This window comes from Patiria miniata, unplaced genomic scaffold, assembly GCF_015706575.1.
Source record: "Patiria miniata isolate m_02_andy unplaced genomic scaffold, ASM1570657v1 HiC_scaffold_5, whole genome shotgun sequence".
NCBI lineage: Eukaryota > Metazoa > Echinodermata > Asteroidea > Valvatida > Asterinidae > Patiria > Patiria miniata.
The window spans coordinates 38,960,566-38,974,843 of record NW_024037072.1 but is presented as its reverse complement, the minus strand read 5'-3'; the positions used below and the strand labels follow the sequence as shown (position 1 = coordinate 38,974,843).

Here is a 14,278-nt window from a genome sequence, read left to right as displayed (position 1 = left end):
ATTTATGAATGGGAATAAATATGTGCTCGGTCGGTATTTATCACTCTGTTTAATACCGCTTAGAGTCTGGGTGCTGATAATTACCCTCGCCTCCGGCTCGGGTAATTATCAGCACCCAGACTCTAAGCGGTATTAAACAGAGTGATAAAAACCTCTCGAGCACACATTTATTCCCTTAATAATATCATAGAGTTTTTAGTTTCAGTCGTACATGTACATGTAATTAGAAAATGTATTATCCATTGGAAAACGTTATATACATGTATTTCACAAGAAACATATTACGTACCAGAATGTAATGTTTTAGTTGAGCTCTGCTCCAAACGAAATTTCCGTCAAGTCTTGCCATTTTCTGCAGTGCATGTACTTGTGTATGTAGTTTATTGAAGTGAGTGAGAGACAGAAGAGAAAAAAAAGGTCCTCCCAAGCCCCTCCATGTTTTTCACATTAAACCTCGCATGACGTGATTGCAAACATCAATTACCTAAAAGTAATCAAGCTTGTCAGTTCAAAATGTCTGCATGCGTGAATCGATTGGCTGTTACTGCAATACACATGACACCCAATCTGCACCTCATCAAATTAACACAAAAACACCTCCCTATATTGCCAAAGTAGGTATTTCAAGCAGGCTTGTCACTTTCAATGGCCTAATTTTGGTGGAGTGGTTATTTACTTCATGTCTGGGCTGAAGTGCGATTGCCTAATGGCTTCTCTTGCCTAGATAATGTTGGCAAAAAAATGCACATTGAACGCTCGAGTGGACATGTTGTTATGTGGATCTTGATTCAAGCTCGTCTGAGAGTGTCCACAGGGCGCCATAATACGTACCGGTATACCCGGTACATGTACCTCCACATGTTGCTATAACGTTTTACAAAATTCATGAATTGAATCAGTATTGGCAGGTGTATACATGTACACCAGGGCCCAATTTCATGGAACCCGTAACGGTTAGCGAGAAATCGCCGCTAACTATAGCGGAAAATTCCGCGCTAACGGTTAGCGTATTTCACGGGTTAGCAAGGAATTTTGGCTTGTGCGCATGCATACTTCCCGTAACTAAGGATTCTGTGCTTACAACAATGTACAAGGTTAGCGCAGAATTTTTGTGCTAGCTCGGTTAGCACAAAATTGTGGGCCGTTAGCACAAAATTCGGCGTTACGGATTCCATGAAATTGGGCCCTGATGTATGTACCGGTACAGCGTTTGTTTATGGTGTAAATTGAGGACACACACGTGTAACATCATTGGTGAATCGCGAGGTCAGAAACCGAATCGAAGACTCCTCGGTTGAAAAACATGTACAAAACCAATAAGAGCTGTTGCGAAAAAGTTGAAGTACAAACTAAGTTTAAGTACAAACAAAGGAAAATCCTCGAAAAACAAACGTGCTTGCAGTGTTACATGTACTAAAGCTGTAACTGTAGGCCTACAGTTAGGTTTCTCTTTAAAAACATTTCACTTCACTAAGGGCATCAATCGCTTCTCAAAAGTGGGGGACATACCTTGATTCATTATGAGCACTAATTCGAGTGCGAAGCACGAAGCCCTAACGGTGTGGGGTTCGGGGCAAGCCTTAAGGGTTGGATTCTAGATGCTCTGTGGTGCAATCTCAGGCAATTTCTGACCACTAAAACCAATTTATTTTTAGCAAAAGGTCATCTTTTAAACATCATTTTTCGAGTTTGGAGTCAATGAATCGGCTATTCTGAGCTATAGAAGCATTATAGTACGCTACAATTTTTTTCGGGGACGAAAAAAGCGGGAGGGGGGCAAACGATATGATATCGCCCCACTTTCAAAAGTGGGGGGGGGGACTTGTCTAATTTTCAAAAAAAAATTATTCATTTCCTATAACTAATGTCTTCAGAGTCACCGACAAATTTATGCAACAATTGTTTCTCCCAATTTTACAATGAAATGAATGTACAATGTATTGCATTGCAGCTTTAATGTTGAAATGCTTTAAAAGTTTATCAGCTTGCCACTTCAGTGGTCACCATTTGGAGTCGCCTTGTATTGTTTTTCTGCATGCAAAGAATTAATGTCATGCCATTCCCACAAGGAAAAAATTCATATGCAAGACGAGCATACAGTAATACCATCAAGGACTACATGTAAGTTGGAAAAAAATTGAAAGGTTACCCTTCAGGTGCAAAAAGTAAACCCCCCTCCCCCCCCCCCCAAAAAAAAAGAGGAAATGAAAGAGAGGAGGATGGATTTCACTTGAAAGGATCCTCTTGGGGAAATCTGCATCCAGGTGCGTTCCTGTTTTGAGGTTTGTTCCCTTGTTTCACCATTAATCAATGTGTGTTTATATTGAGTTTCCATGAAATATCCTGCAGGTATGGAAACCATCCTGTACAACTGACAAGCATCCATCACTAGCTCATCCGTCATGAATACAGAGGATGAACCCAACAATCTCCGTCTGCTCTCCAGTAAACCCGGTGCTCTTAGCAGGAAATTACCGGATGAAAGTCGACACCTTTGGTCAGGACACACATGGGGCGATACTTTTCAATCCAACAATCAGTCTGAAAGTTAATATTTTGAGTATTAATAGCCCGACCTGTTTCCCCCGACTGATGCCGACGGATGCCCCGTTTCAAAGAGCGAAAAACGAAACCCTCTTAAGAACCTGGCACGATTACGATTTGTTGGTCCGAATTGATTCCTGCGGTCTTCAGGTGCTATTAGACGCTACTGTATACGCTCGTCGCAACAAGAAGCGTGTATATACTAGGTTAATACACTGCTTGACCCAATTGGGGTATAGCTGGAAAATGATTCTATATGGGAACGGATCGGCTTACCACAGGGACAAAGTGAGGGAAGTCAAAAAGTCAAGCAATTTCCGTCTCCCCCCGGTGGCGTTCTCCGATAATCAGGGCCGTTTGGGTTTGGATTTACATTCAGCCGGGTTCGAGCATTGGTTTCTGCGTGATTTCTTTAGAGACTGCATGGCCACAGCACTGTGTATTTTTTTTCCACAATTGCCTACATGCAGTTTGCTGCTTTCAATGTTGCCATCTCTAGTGTGAGAATACTAAGGTTAGGGTTGTTGTGTTGCATGTGCTGCAAGTGTTGTCCATTTCTCAAATTATACGAAAGAGACAATGGCCCCTTTAAAAAATAGTTACCGTGAACATTTCCACATTTATGTACAGCGTGAAATAGAAATGTGTAAAGAAACCGACCAAAGGTTCAAAGATGCACATTAGGCCTGCGCGAGTAGTGGATTTTTCTACTCGAGTATACCGGTATTCACAAAGAAATTACTCGCGAGTAGTCAATTACTCGCGAGTACGGTAGTTCCAAATTCCCATAAAAGTAGAAAAATGATACAATGGGAAGTACATGTAACTACAAGCATATACATGTAGTGTGACACTCTTCAGCACTGAGATATATATCCTTACTGTGCGAAGTTTTGAGTCATTTACTTGAATATTTTAAAAAAAAATTGGATAAATGGAATCCTAAGGAGAGATACTGGGACATGTAGGTGGCGGGAGTGATTCCCTGTTGGTACCGGTAGGGGCCGTATTAAGCCGTGAACCCTAAACCCTAAATTGCTACTCGCAAGTACTGCTTTTACTTACACCAGGACGAGTATTCAGGTAGATGACAAACCACGAGTAGAACAGCGAGTAGAGCTCGAGAAATCAAGTTACTCACCCAGCGGTAATGTATCCATTTTACTTGGTAAGCCTATGCAATGTTACCGTATACTGAACCAAAGTTAATTGCCAAACGTCTAACAAGTCATGCTCTCATACAAAAAAGAAAAAGAGACATTTTCTGGAAAACGAAGAAGGGAAACTCATCTAATAATCCTCCTTGTTAGAATAAACTGTAGGCCTATTTGGATGATATAAAGAATAAAGTATGAAACATTTTGATATCACTTCAGTGGAGACCTATGATCATAAGAGAACATGTCCAATTGTCCCCGTATATAATTAAATTCACCTTCTTTAAACTTTTTAGATATATCTGTGACTGCGTATCCAGCAAGCTAACAACTTTTACATAGCCAGAAGTTAAGCTATAGGCTTAATTAGAAATGTTGTCCCAATGAGGTGTTACGCCACAGTTGTAAAGCTAACACGTATGCTGCAACGTACTGGTACATCCTCTTTTTTTCTGTACAAACAATGTTGTGATAAGATGTCCAAAAAATAAAAAATATCAATTTCAAAATTCCCCTCACGCAACTTTATCACAGGAAAACTACACTAAGTCAACAAAAAACAGTGTCCAGCCACTTGGATGATTAATGTTATCACAATTGGCTTATTCCTAAATTGCCCAATGTACAGGTATAACCAAAAGTGTGTTTCTTCAGAGCGAAACTCGTAAGAAACGTAATCTGGCAGTTGACACGCTGGGTGATGGACAAAGACTCCGTGTATATGGCACGACTGACAACTTGTAGCTGGAGGCAGAGACTACTTAACACATGCAAGCATTGAAGAAAAAAAAGATCTGACAAGGGGGTAGCAGCATCAGATTTCCTTTTGCTTGGTTTTCCTAATTCATGTTTGACAATTGTAAATGTCTGAGGTGAGGGTATACTATTAGTGCCACTCAAGACGTGAATGGAACGGAAAGGGGAGTAATTCTCAGTCATGAGACCTTTTCTCTGGGATGTACCGATATGTGTGCACGTAGTTAAAAGTGAAAGACAGTGCAACTGAAATCCAACAGTGTTTCAAAAACTACATTTAGCTGATAAGGCCAGGTAGTACATGTAAGTGTACACAGTTTTGATAAAATGTTGAAAAAATCCACTATTTTGGCAAGTTTGATGGATTTGGGTTTAAGTGTTAATTGGGGGAACTCTCGAAACGATTACGAAAAATGACTCTCACATTGAACCCTAACCACCCCAACCTTTCAAAATCCAACTGCATACCATATGTTCGTTTGATTCTTTAATAATAATAATAATAAATAATAACGGAGTCTTATATAGCGCACGTATCTACCAACAATTAGGTACTCAAGGCGCTGGTTATTATGTCTATTATTAAAGAAAGGTAAATAAAGTATATGAGAAATATGAGACCCATTATGCAGCACCTTATAAGGGTTGCTCGGTTTTCCTATTTCATGTTTGACAATTGTAAATGTCTGAGGTGAGGGTATTACCTGTTGGAGTACCGTATGTACTGCACTAGTAAACTGATTATGCTTTACATGGAGTCACTCAAGGGGGTTATATAGGCATACTGGATAACCATGTCAATAAAGGAAAAACTCTTTGATATCCAACTGATGCCGACTTGTAATTGCAACAAATTCTATGAAATAGACTCTATAATTATAACTGTGAGATAATGGTATACAATATATTTCACATTATCACAACAATATGTTATACTGAGTGGATTTATATACATGTATCTCCCCAAAGAATTGGCCATTTGCAGCTGCACAACCTACACTGATCATATTTGACACAAAAAACCTGTCCTAATTTACAAAATGTACATGTACCGGTACATGTAGCTGTGCAGGTTGTGGATCGTGTTATATTTTTTAATCAACCACTGCATGCCACAATTCATCTGGTATTCCTGGGGAATTGCCGGCACGTGTAGCTTTCATCCCAGCATATATGAGGGATGCGTGACAAGAAGTGTCACCTTAATCGCACTAATCTTGGGAATATCTCTGAACATCACGCTACAAATGGGGCTCAATCAGTCTAGTATGATATATGAAGATGAACAAAAAACAGGCAAGTACTGACATGACTGATGGTGTGAATAAAATGTTCATTGAAAGCTTTTAATTAAAACCACAACTTTTATGTTTTTAACATTTCGGTGAAAGCACAGTGTCTACATGTATATGATGTCTCTTTCCTTGTTTTGTTAATGTGAATTAATTTTTGAAATCCAGCATTTTGAATCCTGGCAAATTTTTTTGGTTACTTTTTTTGTGAAGCACTGGGCCAAGTTTGTCCAAAAGGTTAACTGGTATTCTGGGCATGTGGAACAGCTAAATTTAAAGAAAGAAGACATCCTTTTCTGTGAAACAATATATTCAATTTTGAAACAGTGATTTAACCACTCTCACTGATGAAGTTAACCCCTCATGGCCCAATGCCTTCAACCTAGTCACCACCTCTTTCCATACAAAGCTCTGCATGTCCATTTTAAACTTATTCCATTTGAACCTTTGCATAACAAACCAGCCAGCAATCTTAGCCAGGTAAAGCTTGGCTCAAGACAGGTTTTGACCATTGAAAGAATAACAATGAAAGTCATCCGTGGTCACAGACACACAATCGATGACTCATTGGAAAGAGGACACATTGGTGTCTAACATGATCTTTAACTTATTTGAAAATATTTATTACATTTTTTTTAAAATTTACAAATTTACATCTGGGTTTCCTTTTTTTATGATACACCCTGAACATGTGTGTATGTGTATTTCTGGATAACGTTCTTGCCTTGGGATACACTTTTGACATGTCAGTGACATTGCTCCTGATTGAGAGATTAAAATAGGAATTCCCATGTATCTGTCATGCTCAGGAAAGAATGTCTGATTGGGATACATGATCCCCTCAAATGATTCCAAGCATTAATAACCCTCAGGCTAATAATCATGTCAAACAAAAGAAGGTCATATCCTTGAACACAGTACTCATTAGAGGGTTGTTATTATGAGGGGGATCTAGTAAAGCGAGGTCCCTGAGAGGAGGCCAAGACAAAGTCATCTCACCTCAGACTGCTAACGACAAGATCCAAGGAGTCGTCACGGAAAGGCAGAAACTCTTCGTCTGCGTGGATCTTGATGCATTCAATGCCGTCGGCTACAGTGGCTGACTCCTGATAGAAAGCCACACCGTACAAAAAAAACCAAAAACAAAAAAAACAACCTTTTATCAAACAAGATTAATTTCGTTGGCAGTTTGACAAATTGTCCTTTGAGATGCAAGCCTGAATGTTATTTGAACAGTTCTCATTATAAACTAGTACATGTACAGGGCGAGTAAAAAAAACGAAACCCAAATGTCGGGACCATTGTTTCAGTGAACTTCTCCATTTAGCACTTTCAAAATCTAGGATATGAAAGTCCAATTCATAAGCTTTCTTTAAGTACAAGAATCATTCAAATCACTCATGTATTCCAAGTTACGAAATTTTTAACTCAACCGCCGTTTTAAGGTTCTGTCCACGGATCACAAAAAAGTTGAGTGTTCTTTCAGCAAAATGAAAACAAATCACTCGCGGATGTGTGTGAATTGCTTGGTTTTGCTGAAAGAAAGCACACCTTTTTAGTGATCTGTGGACAGAACTTTAAAACGGTGGTTGAGTTTAAGCAGTTAAGACTCCGTAACTTAAAAAGTACATGAGTGATGTGAATGATTCTTATACTAAAAGAAAGCTTATGAATTGGGCTTTCATATCCTAGATTTTGAAAGTGCTACATGCAGCACTTCACTAAAACAATGGTCCCGACATTTGGGTTTTGGTTTTTTTTACTCACCCTGTATACCGTGCAGAACATAGTTCTGCCATGATGGATGTAATGCATTGGGACAGACACAGTGAAACAGGCACTGAACATTTTTCTGCCAAAGGGTTTAATCAAAAGATGCGGTGGAGTAGGAAAAAATGATGTGCGTTTTGTCATGTGTATGTGACACAATCTTGCTGTGGGCAGTATTCCTCACAAATGGTTGACTGCTGAAGAAAAAAGACCTTGTGTTGGCTACAGGTGCACATACATGTACACATACATGTACAGAAAGTGGCCATAAATAATTGTTTTTAAAATGTTTAAAGAACTGTACAAACAAGGGAATACTGTCAACGTGGAAATCCAAAACATATAGAATTTCAAAGTTAAAATTTTCTATGTAAATCTCCATTTTTTTTTCATAAAAGTGCATATATATGCATCTAGTGCAAGTACAAATGTTAATCAAATATACATGTACAACAGTTTACATATTTATGCTTTGCTTAATTTGCAAGCACACAGTTTAAATGCACACAAAGTACATGATGCAAGAAGTCAAACTTTTGTTTTTGCCTTGATTAAGAGGTTGTGGAATGCTCGAAGACATTTCCGTCATTTTTCGGGTATATATGTAGCCTAAGGTGTGATGAAATAAAAATGACTATTGTTTCTGTCATAAAATGAGTACAAAAGGTACTTTTGAGAGCTGTTTTTCAAGTCCTGTCATGTCTGTTTCGACCCGAATGTGCAATTTGTGTAAAAGTCGTCGTTGCGGGCAGCAAACAAAACACAGTAAATCGTGACGTAATAAACAGGACTCCTGATGCAGAGTAGCATAAACGAGTCCTGTTTATTACGTCACGATTTAGTGTGTTTTGTTTGCTGCCCGCAACAACGACTTTTACACAAATGGCACGTTCGGGTCGAAACAGGACCTGAAAAATAACTCTCAAAAGTAACCTTTGTACTCATTTCATGACAGAAACAATAGTCGTTTTTATTTCATCACACCTTAGGCTACATATACCCAAAAAATGACGGAAATGTCTTCAAGCATTCCACAACCTCTTAAAGTTAAAATTTTTGTTGTGCCAAAACTGCATTGTACGGTAGAGCTACATGCGCTGCGAAGCACACAATGGATGTAGGAATTCCCAAAGAATCCTCAAGAAGATTAATTAAGCTCGGAATGTCATGGGACTGGTATGAGCGAAACAGCTATTGCAGCAAACCAAGACCAGAAGACCAGAGGGTCATTGTCCGTGCAATTGCTGGAGAGTTGCAACTCGATCATGCTCACATCAGTTAACCTCTCACACACAGAGACCGATCGTCTTGTGCTTGTGAGTCTGGTCGTAAAAATTGTAGGCGATGTGCTGATGCGAGGGCGCAAACAGCGGACCCAGCGTGTGAATTCCCCATCCCATCAACTAACGAAGCGCAATGAACAAATCCCCAAATTGGTATTCACAGGATGCGAGACATCATGTCACACCTCTTGGGAGATTTGTCTGTCCCTGTGAAGCTTCAAAAACTGTAATATCCTACTCTGATGTACATGTACGAACAATTTGTACCCATATGCTACAGAACAAACAATGAATGACAAATGGACCATTTCTTCTAAGAAAGTATAGAATTCAAAACTGCTTATCTTGTCAAATTTCAACTCAAGCACGTACCCGCAGTACAGGGTGAGCAAAAAAAAAAGTTAACCCAAATGGTGCCCCCTAGGTTGCAGGTTTGTAAATAAGTTCTGCATGTAGGGCTTTCCAGATCTAGGATATGAAAGCCCCATTAATAAGCTTCTTTTAGTCAAAGAATCATTCATGTTGCTCTTGTTTTTTTCAAGTATGGACTTTCAAACACAAACACAGTTTCATAATTTTGTCCACAAAATAGACAATGTACTGCACACGAAATTGCTACCATGCTAAATGTTGAATAGCTTAGTTTTATCACATTATAATGACCAGCACATTTACAAGCTCTTTACAAGTTCATTGTCAAAACAAATATTTGTATGTTGGCAAATTATGTTTAAGTCACAAAACTGACCGGCAACTTTACACGTGTAAATATTTACCTGTAAAAGGCTCTGATGGTTTTGTTTTTGTATTGTTCTCTTCCACCTCTTTCCCCATCTGTTGTTTAAAAGGTTTTATCTTTGACTGAATACTGTCCAAAAAATCTTATCCGGTGAGCACTGCTCCACATTAACTATTAATTTTCTATGTGTGTGTATACCGTACCGGTACATGTTCAGTATTAAAAATGATCTATTTTTAAACAACTTAAAAATGAAAAACACGGTTTTTTTTACATTATTTGCATACGTTACGTGAAGGTTTGATAATCAATTTGTTAATGGGCTCATATACTAGTAAATCCCTGAAGCTATTAAACATCTATCGGGTATTAACCCTCCTTTTGTTTGAGCAGTCACAGACAGTCAGAAAGTCAATCCTCTTCCCCTGCCATGCCTTTTACACATGCTAGTCACCAACAGTCCGATCATATTTCTTGTAGGCACTGTGACAGTCAAATTCCATCAACGGACAAAAGCAGGTGACTAGTAGGCACAGCTGTCTTATCAATCTCTTACAGTCAAAGCATACGTACATGTACATATGTAAATGTATGTACATAGCTTTATCAGGTTTCATAACAATCATAGCCGGTCAATCCTACTTTATGACATGTATGAAGGCAGGGAGCACTCAACTGTTAAAAACAGTCACCTGCTTTATTTTGGTCTGGTCATCAATATATCTTAGCTTTGTCAAACTTACAACTTTGTAAAAGAAAAGACAGAAATCAGCCAATCAGAAGAAAGCAATAACAGCCTTCATATTGTATACCTACATGTACAGCACATACATGTACAAATACAACATGGTTTGAGAAAAAGTAGTGGGAATTACTGCTCACTGCCTTGTCGATAACGGCCTTCGTAGATTTTGTATCTTTATTCAGCACAAGATATTCAAGTTCTTCGTCAGTCCATGAAATAGTCTGGTGCCAACACTCTTTAATGTGTCTAAAGTTACTGCAGTAGTTACATGTACAAGAACTTCAACAACCACCTGGTTTTGTAAAGATTACGTGCCACAGGTGACAGACTACACATGTAAGAGGCGGGTTCCAGAGGGAGTTTTTGGTGCTACCGGTACCTGAGAAAAAAAAACGCACAGCAGCGAGCTGGATACTCACCGGGATGACGTCATCTGGGCGCGTATTATTTTTACTTCTCAGACACGCGGCGGAATCGGCCAATGACATGTTCCAATTTGATCATGAATATTTATGAGGTGTAGAAACAAAGAAAACCCACTGAAGTTGGACTTAAAATGCCAACAAGGGTAGTAGAAAATGCCTTTCTACAAGGCACTGCAATGTTAAAGGGTCCATGAAATGTAACTTTTTGTTTTCATACATTTAACATGTTGAAGAGGAGTAGAAAGTTGCACAAAATGTGTTCCTAAAAAATAAGAAAACTTCATCGCACGGACCCTTTAAAGCTCTTCTCTGAATGACAGAAACCCAAGGGAATGTAGTCATCCAGAAATCCTTTATGTGTTCACATGATCGTAGTTGGCTTAATGTACGTGTACTATTGGCATCGGCATGTCTCAAACAACCAGGCAGGTACAAGTCAATTTGTCCTCTCATTGAATGCCGCCCCTACTTCAATATGGAATTCAGTGCATGTGGAGCACCACTCAGCCAGAGCGGTGTTCCACATGTCAAGATCTCTCACCCCGTTGTTGATGCAATATGGCTCCCCCTAAAAAACGAGGAAAGCTTCTTTCAAAAGAAGGAAAAGAAAGAAGGGCTTGAATTTAGTCTTAACCGGAGTGAATCCGTGGTGGTGATGTTAGATATGTGCATGGACTAGCTGAGTGCTTGGAATCATCCCACTGCAACGCATGTATTAGGGTCCGAGTGCGTCGAGTGAACCTGCAGTGTTTATACTGAAGTCTTGATCAAAATGCACAACTTGCACGTCTCCTAACCTACATACTCTGGCACATCGCCTCAAATACAAATGAGATTGAGGGGGTTAAAGAGGCTGGGCTTAAAATAGATGCACGGCCACCAAGGAGAAATACAGCAATCACCTTTTTTGCCCGATTCACAAAAGAAAAACAAATAGCGATTCGTACAAAACCGACTGGACTTTTTATTCCGGGGGGTATTCAGCCAATAATCAAATCCCAGCCGAAATATCCGGCGGGCAATATCACGGAAACAGCTGTTCATATAGCCAGACGCTGCCATGGTAACTTGGGCAGTGAAATGTACCAAAGGGCATGGCGTTAGAAATCGGCTTGTCTTCGCTGCGCGTACAGCAATATTTTCAGAAGAACGATGCACTAAGTTTAAATTGAGCAACAACAGGAATCCTTGATTCAGATTAGATTTCACTTTCCATTTATTTTCTCTCCTAAAGACAGACAAAGGATACAGCCACAAAGAAATGTGTTAGTCATAGTCAAAATTGATTAAATCTTTGCAGGCAAGGCCAGGACTGAATACCCACTCCAATTATCCAGTGATTTCCGGCAAGCTTTGGAATCTGGAAGCCTTTTCCCCGATTTCAACAATTAGCCACAGTGCCCCCGTTTTTTTTCTATGTGCCTGGCTGACCGACAAAAACTGGCTCACAATCTTTCTCTCCTCTTCCTGTCGAATCGCATCTGATGTCCCTAAGGATGATGGACCCTCGCCTCGGTAAATTTTTGCCTCTTTTTTGTACCTTTAAGTGCAAGATAGAATTATAGACAAATTACCAGCACACACCCAGCTGAAGCAACTGCTTCGGGGGAAAGAGAAGGAAGCTTTGCTTGTAAGTGAACGTTACTCTGAAGGGAAGATCAGTAACAATGACAGATTTTGAGGCCGATTCGGAAGGCATTATCCCCGCTTTTGCTGCCATGGAGATTTCCCTAATTGAATTTGGCAATGACGGCAGACTAGTCCTTCCCTGGAGGAAGGCGATAAAAGATATGTGGAGACTCTAGCTATCTGTTGCTTGGCTGGATTCCAAGACTAAGTTGGGGGAAGCCATTAACGACCGCCAATGGTTTCAACGATGTATCTTTACATCACTTTTCAAGGAATTGCCAAAGCCTAATTGAGATGCAAATGGATAGTAATTTTCTGAGTACTGCCCGTTAAAAAAATTGTGTTAGCAATGTGACAGGGCAGGTTTGGAAGTGAAATACATTGATACATGTACGTAAGCAAATTACTTTTTGGTCAAAAGAGGGCACTATTTACAGAGACCGTAAACAAGTTGAAGCGTAGTAATTCAAGCTTAGATTTGAGTTATGAGGCTCATTAATAATTTAGTAATTACGTAATTTTGTAAATGTATGAGAAGGCTTATATTTTGAAATCCACAAAGTATTAATTAAAACCTTTGGTCAAGTATTTATTGTGCCATTTTAGTAGGCCAACATTAAATTCATAATCGAGGAAGTATAATTGTCAATTTTTTCGAGCGTATGCTCACTGTGCATGTAAACTGGCATACAGTGCGTGCTCTCAGAAAACTGCTCTGTCTCAACTCATTCGATGACAAGATTGCCTCGTGAAAAATCGTTTTTCTGAGTTGCCAATAGGACAAGGGGGAGCCTGAGCTTTAGGGCCACTTAAACTGCGTCAACTGGTCTTTGTCTTGTGATGAAAGTATAATAATTGTAACTCCAGCTGGAGAACCCCAGTCAGGCCTCATCTCCTAGCGTCATTAGCTCCTACTTGGCATGCTTGAGGCGCAACTCACTACATGAAGCTATACATGTAATTCTTTAAATATTATTGCTGTTCATTCACTGTTTTACATGATGAGTGTCTAGTGACATGATACATGTTTCAGTTTCAGAATCTTGCAGTTTGTGGACATGCACATGTACATGTACATAATCACCTGCCGGTAGAGTGTATTGGATCCGTTGCTTACCATGCTTACCACATTTCTTACTAGCAACTGGGCCTGTGTATGGATCTGTTGCTTACCATGCTTACCACATTTCTTACTAGCAACTGGGCCTGATGTGTATTTGTATTTTATAAGCCTGTTTAACAACGAATGCCAGTCTCTATGTATATGTTTTACAATGTATGATGTATTTGACGTGTTTACCAAAAATTACACTTCAGCAAAACTTTCAAACAGAGATGTAATGACTCGAGTCAATGACTCGAGTCCGACTCGAGTCTCAATTTTTGGTGACTCGAGTCCCTAAGAACAAATGACTCGACTCGAGTCACTGCGAGCAAATAACTCGACTCGAGTCCCTCATCAGAATGACTCGACTCGACTTGAGGAAGGCTGATAAGACTCGAGTCCCAAGAATATTTAAAGCAAAACTTGTTGAAAAATATTTGCACTGATTTACATGTACGGCACCCCTTTTTTATTTTCCTTAAGAGTCAAAGGTGGTGTCACCACATGTAGTACAAGCCAGAATGTAAAATTATTAAAGCCAAAAAAATAACTTTCTCTCTTGTGTTTATTTATTGTATTGTTAAAATATTTGTGACTCGAATTGACTCGAGCTAAATACTTGGCTCGACTCAACTCGACTCGACTACACACTGTGACTCGACTCCACCTTCTTGACCTAATGACTCGACTCGACTCGAGTCACTCTTTAAAATGACTCAAGTCACAAAAATCAGTGACTTGTTACAACTCTGCCTCCAAAAGAGGATTTACAAAATAAAAAGCTGAATTCTACGCAACAATTTATTAATTTATTTATTTCTTATTTTAACTGG

General features: G+C 39.4%; 1 protein-coding gene across 1 annotated transcript in view; it reads right to left on the bottom strand.

Annotated features, from left to right (window-relative positions):
- The window catches only part of LOC119740389 (arginine-hydroxylase NDUFAF5, mitochondrial-like), a 94,917-nt gene that overhangs the window by 73,963 nt on the left and 6,676 nt on the right, over nt 1-14,278 (bottom strand). The window contains exon 6 of the mRNA XM_038215668.1: nt 6,749-6,855. Coding sequence (XP_038071596.1) covers nt 6,749-6,855 — 107 coding nt within the window. The remainder of the gene's footprint in view (nt 1-6,748; nt 6,856-14,278) is intronic.